The 12,847-nt window shown below is 40.2% G+C and overlaps 1 protein-coding gene across 1 annotated transcript in view; it reads right to left on the bottom strand.

The window, feature by feature from the left end:
• Positions 1-4,242: 4,242 nt before the first annotated feature.
• The window catches only part of LOC109857313 (brain tumor protein), a 30,269-nt gene continuing 21,664 nt past the window's right edge, over positions 4,243-12,847 (bottom strand). Inside the window, exons 2-3 of the mRNA XM_020433490.1 lie at positions 10,247-10,635; positions 4,243-10,099 (exon numbers count right to left, since the gene is read on the bottom strand). Of these exons, the coding sequence (XP_020289079.1) occupies positions 7,920-10,099; positions 10,247-10,616 (2,550 nt within the window). The 5' untranslated portion in view covers positions 10,617-10,635 and the 3' untranslated portion in view covers positions 4,243-7,919. The remainder of the gene's footprint in view (positions 10,100-10,246; positions 10,636-12,847) is intronic.

Here is a 12,847-nt window from a genome sequence, read left to right as displayed (position 1 = left end):
TTTTTCTTCTCGTTTTTTTTATTTATTAATAATTTATCGACGTCGCCGAGTGCCGCCGAGAGACCATTATGCATTCGTTCGCGGGAATTCTTTTGGTTGAAACGAGTTTTTTTAATTTATTTTTTTATTTATTTGCTTCGCTTTACTTTGTTTTGTCTTGATCGTCCGTTACGAGAAATCGTCGCGTGAAAAAAAAAGAAACTATCGAGAAAAGCGAGATAATCGATGAGATCAGGTTAAAGTTTAATCAAACATCTTTTTCACGAGTCACATGTTCGCAATAAAAAGATAAGAGAAAACAACAATTGTTTTCTTTAAATAAAACTCAACTCAATGCTTTGGAAAACTGTTAATATGCGGTTTTGATCTAATCGCGTCGAGTGATGAGAATAATTGCTACAAGCGGTGTCCTCTCCAAGGTCTACTCTTATCTTGTCAATTAACACCACCTCTAAAGGCTTCTCACGACACGCTTCATTCGATTTTGCTGATGTGGTTATGTTGTTGAACCAAGAGAAGAGATATATTCTGTGTTGTGTTTTTTTTTTAATACTCTTTTATAATTGACGTAAGTTGCAGCATTTTTTTTTGTTTCTGACGTCATCATCCAAAAAATAACGACCGTAGCAACTCGTGAGAAGCCTTAATTAAAAGACTTGTATTTCCTTCGCATAAATATGTATATTGTAATGTACTCGAATATATCTCTATAGTAAAAAAGTAGCTCTTTATTTTAGTGTGAATAAAAATGTTGAGACATAACATTTAACATTTTTCATTTTATACAAAGATGAAGATCCAGATCAATATGCGATATAATAAATAATAGCGATCAATGTGTGTGTGTGTGTGTGTGTGTGTAACATATATATTGTGCTGATAAGTCTCAAAAGGTGATAAACTCTTTTAATTAACAAGAGAAAAAATTTTTGTCTAATATTGGAACAGTGCACACGCTTCTTCTCTTTTATGGAATGATTTTAAACTGGCTGGAAAGATCAAAATGGATTTACGCTACTAATATAATGAGGACACCGTATATACGATGACGAGCAACAAACAAAACTAGCTAAGGATTACTATGTATAATGAATAATGCATCATCTAATCAAACAGGAACACAGTGCTACGTAATGCACACATGGAATGTAGGTACTGATCACCATTGACGAGAGAGAGTTTTTGTTGAATTCAGATTCTCTCTCGTCTATTATGCTGCGACATGAGAATACACACATAATAACGGGTATATACACAGGAGAAAATCGGTAAATTAAAAAACTGTGTGTGTGTGCGTGTGTGTAAAATGGCAAAAATATCGACGGATCAATTACAAAAAAACGTCACAGTTCAACACGATGTATATTGTGTATTGTAATATGGATTTATTCATAATAAAACAACGCATGCGAGACATAATGTGATCTAACAATCATTCGAACAATGAACAATGTTTGAAGAATTTTTTAATCATGCTGACGTTATTATTTATTATTTATATGAATATCATTTATTATACGTATATTATTTATTATTTATATGTAAATAATAAACAATATATAAATAATATATAATAAATAGTTATTATTTGTATGTAAATAATAAATAATACACTAACAACTACTTTAGTCGTTATTATTAAATTATTCGAGTAAGTAACACAATAAGTTTATTTATTTGCACATGAAGTGAAAATTAAAAATAGACTTTACTCGGAAAGAAGCTGTTGACATTTTTGTTTTCTTGAATTGAGCCGTTGATATATTGTCGGGAAAAAGCGGATAAGAATACCATATAAAATAAAAAAACAAGACCACTGCTAATGCATAATGAGAACTGAAAATATTATTAAAAAGCATTTTACAACAAAAAATAACTAAAAAACAAACAAAAATACGATTTACAATTAAATTAAGAACAATTGAGATTTATCCATCTAAAAATAATAATAATACAATAATATTATAATAATAATATTAATAATAACATAACAAACCAGTACAAAAAAGGAAAAAAGAGAGACTGACAGTGAGGAAGTCACGTTGCTGGAACGGTATTTTTCGTTCCCATATCTGCGCGCATCGGGCATCTCTTGTTTTGTGAATAACGTGAGAATTGCGAGCGCGCGCGCACACGCATGTATAAAAACTCACACAGCACGTAATAAAAATACATACATACACACATACACACAACGTTCATCTCTCGGTTCTTACTTTGGGAGTAATGGAGTAGGAATGGAATTTAATCTCTTGTGCGCGCACACACACCTCACAGTCGATTACTGAGAGGGAGGAGCGAAGAAGTGGTAGTGATGGCTAGCTGGCAAGGTGGCGCATTGTCTCTCCTCATCAGTTTTTTTCGCGACAGTGCGTTTTTGTTTTTGTTTTTTTTTTATACGTATATAACGATATGTATAACTCTCAAGAATATATAATCATAGAATAATAATAATAATAATAATAATATATAATAGCGAGTAAATATTCGTAATAATAATAATAATAATAATAATAGCAACTAAAATTATTTTAATAATATAGTAATAATCATAATATATATAATAATGTTAACTAAGAATCAACACATATGCTTATATGCGATGTTACTAATGGACAGATACTTTCGTGATGTCCGACGGTGCAGTCTTTCCTTCGCGCACCCTTCAAAAATTAGTACATAGTAAGTTCGAGCTTTTCCCTCGACATGGAGAGAAAGAGATGTATTAAATTCTCACAAATGCGTCCTTTCGCGCCGTTTCTTTGACATTCCCGCCTCTTTGTCAAGTTATTAAAAAAACAAAAAAAAAACATGGTGAAAGATGCGCAAAAGCGCGATTATTAATTTTGAAACACCTAGATGAATCAAGAAAATAGAAAAAAAAAAAAAAAACAGCTTGACGGTTTGCGTGGAAGCGGCGCGAAATCAGCACGGAATCGATTAAATAAATGAGATGTCAAAAACAAAATTGCGACATTGAAGAAAAGTAGAAATAACTGTCGATATAACTTTCGTTTATTCTTGCGTTTTTCCTTCCTCTTCTTCCTCTCTCTTCCCCCCTCCCTCCCCCTCTCTCTCTCTCTCTCTCTCTCTCTCTCTCCGGACATTTGTTACTTTTTATCATTCTTGCTCGTACGTAACGCTCATCGTTAAAAACTGACATTTACAAATGGCCTTTTTATCGCAACAATATCCAGACTTCGTCGATTCGAGACGAAAAATCGAGACTTCCATTCGAAACGTATGAATGACAGACGTGTGAAATTAGTCAACGCGTTTGTCACCTGACTTGCTGTGATTTGAAGCAAAAAGATCAGTTGAAATATTCACGGAATGTTTACAAAATTATCTCGCGTACGAACAAGAACAAAGATCCTCGACGATCACCTGGTTCGGTAGTCTGTTAATTTTTTTTTTATCTGTAAATTCTTAAAAAAAAAAAAAATCACCATTTAAAACGTGCCAATTCACTTATCTTATCTTTTAGTTAGTACGTGCGCATCTGTCAGATATCACAAATTCGTTAATTGCGCGATCCAGAAGATCCATTATAAATGTTTTTATATCCATTTAAATCGCTAAATCTCTCTCTCGGTGTATTTAGTTCATAATATTTGGGTGTTCGTACAAACGCGTTCGCGTCAAAAAAACTAAATTCTTTAACTAAATCTCATATTTCTTCTCAATCTCGATATAAATTACATTATTACTTCCAAATAATGCGTAACCACAGCAGATATAAAAACAAAAAAAACGCTTAGATCACACTTCTTGTTTATCTTTGATCGACCATTCGTGCATTCTTAATGCAGAATATAAACAGTCAACATTTTGTATAATTGATATCTTTCAATCGCACATTAACGCATTATCATCATCATCATCATCATCAAAACCTCGACTACCAAATCAAGCAATCATGAAATAGCTATAATCCTGTATTATCTCAAGATCTTTGATAACGACCAATCGCAAAATCATTTGAGATGCGTTTTTTTTTTTGTTTATACGCGATTTACTCGTCTTTTCTTGAATTACGTACTGTGCTAATTAATAAATTATCACATCTATATTTATCATCAACATTTATATAATAATCGTCCGATTATTAATATCTCAAACGATTGTCTGAATCAGTCTAAAAAAAATAAATCGTTTATATTAAAATTGTTTTTCCGATCTTTCTCAAGTGGCGAAGAGAAAAATACATCAATCTGTAAAAAACAAGAATTCAATTACTTTATTACTCAATATATAAAAAAAAAAAAACAAAGTCCACATCTTTGGTGTTCGTGATACATAATAAATTTTACCGTGAAAGTGAGAAACCTCGGAGTCCGCGCGAGAGTCCGAAAATTTTGGATTGATTCAAAAACTTTCCAGAACTTTCAGCTCGGCGCAAACCTAACAGTATAAATCGGCAGTCAAAGATCCTGACATAATTCACACGAAGTTCTATGTAACGGCGATACATATAGGGACGCGTTAGGGTCGTGCCAGCTAGCCTCGCGCGTTTTTTCTCACGATATTTCAAGACACATTTTTGTGATATATCTCGTATCAACAATCGAAAATGGTATCAAAAGTCGCAACACAGTGTAATACTACAATATAATACAGTAATATAATAAAAATATAATATAATAATAGTAAACATGCATGGAACCGCGCGCGTGTAGCGAGGAGTTGTGAAAATTTTCGTCGATTGTGTGCGCGGCTCGTTCAACAAAATATATTAATATATTTATAAAGTTGAGAGAAGATGTGAATGATGTCGACACGCAAACCTAAAACGGCTGCGCGCAATAATTGGATAGGATTACGGAGAATAATGGATTTTTTTTTTTTTTATTATAGCACTACTCTGGTGGAGCAAAAAGCGATGGAGTGAGTTTAAGACAGTGTGATTCGTAAAAACAAAAAAAAACAAAAATAAAAAAAAAAATTACGAAATTGTAAGCGGCAACAACGTGTTTTGTTAAGCAGAGTGACGCGAGAGTGAGAAAGAAGAAAACCAAAGGTGCCTCAGAATGTAAATAGTGTAATGTAACCATAGTGTATATCTCGAGAAATTAATAAAAAGTGTTGCAGAGCGAAAAGGAAAGTCTTACACGATCACAAAGACGACTAAAAGCTACCAATGCTCTACGTATTCTACTACACTAATAAAACTAAAAAAAAAAAAAAAAAAAAAAAAAGATAATGATATAAAGAGAGAGAGAAAGACGAGTATCTTCGTCGATGGATGGAGAAAAAGCAGTACATTTCTCGCTTTTTCCCGCTTTTGTTTATTCAATTCGAGAGTGGTGGCGATCACAAGTTATAATGAATTACGATGTGATTGCGATATTTTTCCTATGAGAACCGAGAATAAACTTTTTTTTTTTTTTTCTTAGTTGTTCGATGTTCGATCATCCAACACATGGACACACACACCATTGGTTTTACACGATAGATGTGTAATTAAATACTAAGCATTCTTCATATTGATATTCTATACAAACTCTCGATAGTTCCTGTATGTGTCTGTTTGCCAACAATCACACCATTACCTTCCGTCAGTTGTTCGTTTACACACACGTTATCTACGAATGTTCATCAAGCGCCCACGCTATTTGGTAGTGCAGCAATTTATAAGAAACATAAATGCACGAATAAAAAATAAATGAACGAACATTTATTCGTACCAGCGAAAAAAAAAGAGTGATAATTAACAGGTTAAATGCAAATCGAACGCGAACTATCGCGACGAAGTAACGAAATAATAGACGAAATGAATAGAAAAAAACGTACGAGTCAATTAAGCAAAACTCTAATCGATAACAGTTAAGTTAGTTGAACTAAAAACGCGAAGGGAGAAAGAAAACAAGTTGTTTTAGCGACGCGAAAAACTGTTCAGTCGCTAATATAATGCACGATTCACGAAACGCACTTTCGGAAAACGTAGTTTCCGTAATATGAAAAATAGTCTACAACTGCTACGGAAAAGGTTATCCGAATAATATACATATATACGCGCGGAGAGAAAAAAAAAAAAAAAGAAGAAAAATCAACAACTCGGAAATACAATTCGATCTGCGATGCATGCTCCATCATTTTGTATTTCGTTATTGTGGACTCCACGGGACGATTTTCTCGCAACGATTCTAACGTCAATAATCGTTGGTCTCAAATGATCAGTTCGATTCTAAACACGTCCATGCACGGTCCAACAACCTTGAGCGAGGTTGTTACATGTATATATACTTAAATATCTGTGTCGAAACTATATCTTAAAAAGAAATTACATTATAAAATTACTACGGTTTTCACAAACAATCCGTTTGCGCGATTATCTGTGCAAACACATCGCTAATGTATGAATTAATAATTAAATGTCCTCTTTACGGGCAATAAGATCAAAACGTACGAAGAAATTTCGAAGAGAAAACTCGATTATAATCAGAGATCTCCCTGATGGATGTGTGTGTGTGTGTGTGTCATTAATACATTAAATAAGAGGAACACTGTGTGTGTATACGGACACATCCTACATTTAAAACGCACGAAATGTACAAAATCGTATATAAACTCGCGTAACAAAAAGATCAGTTTCGCGTCTCGTGAGACATCATGATCAAACCTGTTTAAGAGAGAAGTTTGCGCGCAAACCGTCGAATCCCTGTGCGTTGACTTTAATAAGATCTCCCAAGAGATTGTATTGTATATATATATATATATATACATATATATATACGCGCCGAAAACGAGACTTCGTGCGACAATGCCGTTTCTCGCGAACTTTATGCAATAAATGTGAAATTTCCAAGAACAACACACGTTGACGAAAAACGAACCGCGTTGATCGAACACGAAATAACCGAACGTCGCATTCGATCGACCATCATCGAATAGAGAGAATAAAAAAAAAAAAAACAATCTTTCGCAAATGCGCGTGTTAATAATTTGAATAATGTTAAGTGATGAAACCGTGTCTTTGTCGTGGAGGAACATAAACGCCCTGTTTTTTGTTTTTTTTTTCGATGTGATCGTCAAACGAGGTTTTAGAGAGAAGATCGTGGTTAGTTAACGGGGAAGCTGAGCACAAGGGGATGGTAACGGGCGTGAAGAGGAGCGGAGAGTGGAAGGCGAGGGAGGGGGGAAGTGACTAGCGGCGGCGAGCTCTACAACTAAACAACAACAACAGTATTTTCAGTATTATAACAACATTAACAATGTAAGTTATCGCGCACGCATATATAATAATTTATATACGGCGCGCGTACGCGCGGAGAGAAAGGAGCGCGCGCGCGCGCGCGCGAATACGTGTCGGGGCAGGGTTGATTACATCCTCTCTCTTTTTCATTCTCTCTTTGTCGGTGCGGGTCCTCAAGATCCAGCAGCATCGCGCGCGTACACACGCGGATCATCGCGTCTCCGTTTTTCCGTTCGTTCACACAGAACGAACAAGGGGAGCTCGCGAAGAGAGCATCGAAGGGAGCGCGCTTTTTCCCATACCGTCGATGATTATCATCCGTCGTTCGGCGGAGTCCGCAGCAAGTTTCGGCACACAGGTTGACTCCAGTTTCGTCGCGGAAAACGACGCTCGCTCGGAAGTCGAGGATCCCTCGGGAATCACATGCGGAGCGCATTTCGTGCGCTCTCTCCTTTTGTTTGTTCGTTTTTTTTTCTCTCATGGTCAGCGGTTCGTGAAACGTCTCGTGGATAGGGCGGGCAAAGATGGGCAGGTGGCGATGAGTGGAGCGCGCGAGCATTGACAGTAGAACAAGCACAGTAGAAGACAGGCTAGCACGAAAGATAGATGAGATCACGGTGATCCCGTGGCCGTCAGCTGGTGAAAAGCAGCTATGACGGCACGATGACGGCGATGACAAATGTATCGATGAGGATCATCGTCGTCGTCACAGCGTATCGCTGTTCTACATACCGATAGGCGGGACCTGTACGTAGCGATATATATAAAGCCGATAGTCCTTGCTGGCCAACACAACCGAACCATCATCCATTAACGCCACATCGAAACATTGCGCGTGTTTGACCTTACTCTCAAGAGCGGAAACCAATTGGCCGTCTTGCGTGAAAATGGTCAGGTTGAAGTTGTTATGATTGTCCGCTATCAGTATCTCGCCGTGAGTGTTGATGCCTACGCCAATTGGATAGTTGGTTATACCTTCGCCGCCTATTTGTCGCAGATAAGCACCTTCGTAGTTAAAAACCTTGACGCAGTGAGCTCGATTGTCGCTGATAAAGATCTCTTGTTTGTCGTTCACCACCACGCCATTCGGGAACTCGAGATGTTTCGAACAGCCAAACTTCTGCAACACATTGCCGGTCTGATCAAAGATGATGACGCGCATCACCTTGCACTCTACAACGACAATTCGTCCTTTCGAGTCGACAGTAACGCCGCGCGGATGCTGAAGAATGTTCGCGCCAAATTTACGCACGAACTGACCGTACTGGTTGTAAATCTGTATCTGATGAGTCGGTGAACGTTCCGTGACGATAATGTCGCCAGACGTCTTGACGACGGCGACCCGATTCGGATACAACAGTTGACCGTCTCGCTTGCCACATTCTCCAAATTGAAACTTAAACCTTCCTTCTTTGTCGAAGATCTGGATACGATGATTATTTGTATCAGCGACGATGATGTCGTTCTGCGCATTCACCGCGACGCCCGATGGCTCTGTAAACTGACCTTCCATCACACCAAATTCACCGAACTTGCAATGATAAATCATTTTCTGCCGTTTGATCTGTGACTTTGGTGGAAATATTGCGGTGGCGGACATTAGCTTCGATGTTAGTTCAAGGACGGAATCGCCGGCTGCGGCGTTCGCCGCCACGGCTACCGTCGGCGGTATCGCAAAGTGATCGTTTGTCGTTACCACCGGATAACTGTCGCTACCGTTACTCCACTTCTCGTAAGGATTAGCCACGCCATTCACATTCACGTCGCTAAGTGTTGTGGAGAATGGGCCGAGGCTGTTGGCCGAACTGAAACGTTTCGAGATCACGGTGCTGATAGTGTCGATCGAGGAAGGCGAAGACGAAGAGCCGCAATTCATATTGGTGGAGATCAAACCGTTGCTGTAGGTCCGTTCCAGAAGAAGACCGCCCAGAGAACTCGCGCCGCTTCCCGGCCCGTTGCTGACGATGCTGTTGCTGCTGCTACTGATGCCGTTGCTCGACAAGGCGGTTGGTCGCGCGATCGGTGGCTGCTTGACAATCGAAACGGTACTGTTCTCGCTGTTATTACTACTTCGCACATAACCAAATGTATTTCTAACTCCGACCTGTATAGCTTGGAAATTGCTGACAAATTCGAGATCCGTAGTCTGACTCGTTATGTCCGTATTTGGCGTGTAATTAAGCAACGTCTGAAGTTTGGATTCGAGTAGTTTCTTGACCATCAGGAAATCAGTGATACTGGTAATCTTGGTGACGCGCTCGACAAAATCGCAAGTTTGTATCATTTTATCCGCCATCTCGTTAGCACGTTGCCCGATCACGCTTAGAGACAGCTGCTTCGTCGAGAATACTGACTCGAGCTCCTTCAATAGCTCTTGTTTGCGTTCGTCCAACATCGACCGGTAGAAATTGAAGGTTTCGTTGATTTCGTTTTGCGCCTTGTGATACTGCACTTGCAGCACCGCTGAGTTGTGGTCCGCCGCTTTGACAACTGCACGCGCATCCGCCGCTTTGGCGCGACACTCCTGAACGGTTCGCGCCAACGCTTCCAGCTGTTGCGTACCCACTTCGGAAATGTGAGCACAGTCGTGTAGCGGTGCCACGTGCTCTGTCAATGTGCATTCTTTGCATATCGGCGTTGAACAAGTGCGACAGAAATACATAAGTATCTCTTGCTTGTGTCGCGTGCAGATGTGCACTTTTTCACCGTTTCCGCCATTGCTGGTAACATTACCGTTGATTACTAAGCTGTTGCCACCTCCGCTGTTACTTCCGTTACAGATATTCTTCGGCAATTCTGTCGTCGCGGTAATGGTGCCGCTTCCGCTGCCGCCACCACCAACACTACCACCACTTCCACCAACACCAACACTAACAACACCACCACCACCTCCTCCACCTCCTCCTCCACCAGCACCACTACCACCGCCGCCGCCGCCGCCGCCGCCGCCGCCGCCGACGCCGCCGCTACCGCTGCTACTGCTGCTGTTGCCGCTGCCGCCGCCGTCGCCGCAGCTGCCGCAACTGCTACTGCTACCAGTGCTGCCGTTACTGCTGCCGACGGTCTCCAACTTGGAATCGCTAAAATTCAACACCCGGTGACCTTCGAAGCAGTGCATGTACTGGTGTGCCATCAGACAGTTCGAACAGAGAAAGTTGTTACAGTCGTAACAACGCGCCACAGCGCCAGCTTCAGCTGTCGATTTGCAGCCGGTGCAAGGAGTGTGACTGCTACCCAGTCGACAGCTTGGATACGGGTCCTCGCCCGGCTTCGGTGCGTCGATATACGAGTCGCTGTCGACGTCGAAAATCGCCGAGTCGCTAGCATGCGGCGAACTGCCGCTCACCGTTACCGGGGATACCGAGACCGGGGACCCGATAGAATTAGCGCGCGATTCCAGCGAGGGTGTCGGCGATGCCATCTTCAGTCAACCGGCATCCCTGAAAGCAGAAAACATTTCACATTTATATACAAAATATACATATTCCTTTTTACGTTACATTTTGTCGTTATTAAGAAATCTGTGATGACGCAAAACAGTTGATTAATTATTTAAAACGATTGACACTTTATATATATATATATATATCTCGCTCGCTCGCTTCTTGCCATTTCCACATGTTGATTCTCTCTTTTAATTTCCCGACCGGCTCAACGATCTCGCTGCCTCTGCACGAATCAAAAGATTCCGAGAGTTCGAATCCATCTAATACCTTAGAATTTTTTTCCGATACGGTCTCTTTCAACCGAGTTTATTCATTGATTGATCGATGGCCCACTAGTCGTTACAACATCAATTTCCTACTCCTACGCGTCGCGGAAATTCGTGTTTTGCTCCGCAACGCAAAGTTGATTTTTTTAAATTAAATTGCTCGAACACCGGAAATTTTCACGCTTCATCCGCCGGCAGCCGCGGAATAGAGAGGGACCGGTCAAAGGGTTAGAGTAAAGAGAACGACGCTGTGCGCCGACAGCGGAGGAAAAGGCAGAACAAGGGAGGACTGGTATAGACCGCGGAGTCCAAGGTCATGAATGCGAAGGTTATCGTACCTCTCTCCCACCCGGTTGAGTAAATTTATCGGATACTATGGCGACAACACGCTCGCTTTTCACGCTCGGAAGGAGGAAGAGCAAAGAAAGTGATAAAACACGCGTGCGAAGAAGAGAGAATAAAAAGGAATTTAAAAAAAGTGAGTATTTTGTCGAGCAAAAAAACGTACAAAATCCGTCTAAAATATTATCTTTCGAAAAGCTTCGAGTGCTACCCATTGATTTTATATATATATATATTATCAACGAAAAAAGAACAATCGAGACAATTATCTCACAAAGTCGTTCAAATTATATTGATTAGATTCTCCGATACGAAAGAGAAAACAAAAGAAAACAACAAAAAAAAACCCCCAGAAATTTATACTTTAATTGATTATTGCTAACAAGTCAGGAAGCGCGAGAGAATAAGAATAACGTGGAAAAGGCGGAGAAAACGAGACGGAAGAGAGACGGGCGAAGAGAACAAAGAACATCTGCGCGCTCCAGGAAACGCTTGTTACTAGTACTACGCTAGCGAGTGCGAGCGCGACCGACGCGTGCTGTCTTCGTGCAAGAATTTCGATTAACTGCCGAGATAAAAGGTGAACGCTCCTGAGGGAAGCCGAGGTCGCCGGAAAGCCGCATTTAACATACCGAGGCCGAAGTCACAAGGAGCGTAGCGAAATGTTCCGTACATGTTGCGAACTTACGAAAGAACGAATCGCAGATCGTCTACGGTTGAACGCGCAATGTGCGCAAAAAACCTCATCCATTATATACACCAGTTTTTCTTGTTTTTACGCGTCGTCTAATCTTTTCCTCCTTCATAGCTTTTTTTTAATTGTAATTTGTCTTCTTTATAATTGTTTTTTTTTTTTTTTTTTTAATATCACCTGTTGTAATATTACTTCCAAGAAAGAGAACAAAGTTATATTTTTAACAACATCCACGACACGCGAACGTGGCGAGAGTCAACCACTCTACGGAAAATTAATTTTTCTTCACGCGTGTAGGAAGCGCGTTGAATAAAAAATGCCTCTTTCCTTAGAGGAGGGAGAATCAGAGAAAAGGAAGCGCAAAGACGTGTCCTTGGCGAAGATAATTCTAGTTATCGAAGTACCGTTGCATTTTCGAACGCACATCGCAACCCCACGGTTGAATGCATCGTGGAGGGAAGGGGTGGCGGACGGCGCGTCTGGTCTCCATGGTAACGCTGCATCGACCGTTCCAACCCTTCGAACCAGGGCTGTTCCAACGAGGGTCGTCGCTTGTAGTGGTGGTAGTAGTTATGGTGGAACAGAGAGAACCAAGGGGAAAACGGTAACCGCCCTCCGGGAACGGTAACCGTTGGTGCATCGCCCTTCGAACGCAGTCCGGCAGTTCGTGTGTTTCTCTTACACGGGGTGATCGAAAAGAATTCTCACGACTGCGAAAGGCAATCTCGGAAAAATGATCGAACGCAGGAAAAATATCGTCAGAAATTGTCTTTTTCAAATATTCTCTCTGAAAAAAAAATTAAAAAAATAAAAAAAAAAACAGTTTTCATCAAATTTAAAATCTGACAGAGACTCAATAGATTTGTAAAATCTTTTGAACATACAATTCGAAAATTAGACATTT

The sequence above is a fragment of the Pseudomyrmex gracilis genome, unplaced genomic scaffold, assembly GCF_002006095.1.
Source record: "Pseudomyrmex gracilis isolate BER0280 unplaced genomic scaffold, ASM200609v1 scaffold_155, whole genome shotgun sequence".
In the NCBI taxonomy this organism is placed as follows: domain Eukaryota; kingdom Metazoa; phylum Arthropoda; class Insecta; order Hymenoptera; family Formicidae; genus Pseudomyrmex; species Pseudomyrmex gracilis.
The sequence above is the reverse complement of the archived record's forward strand: the minus strand, read 5'-3'. Positions and strand labels throughout refer to the sequence as shown.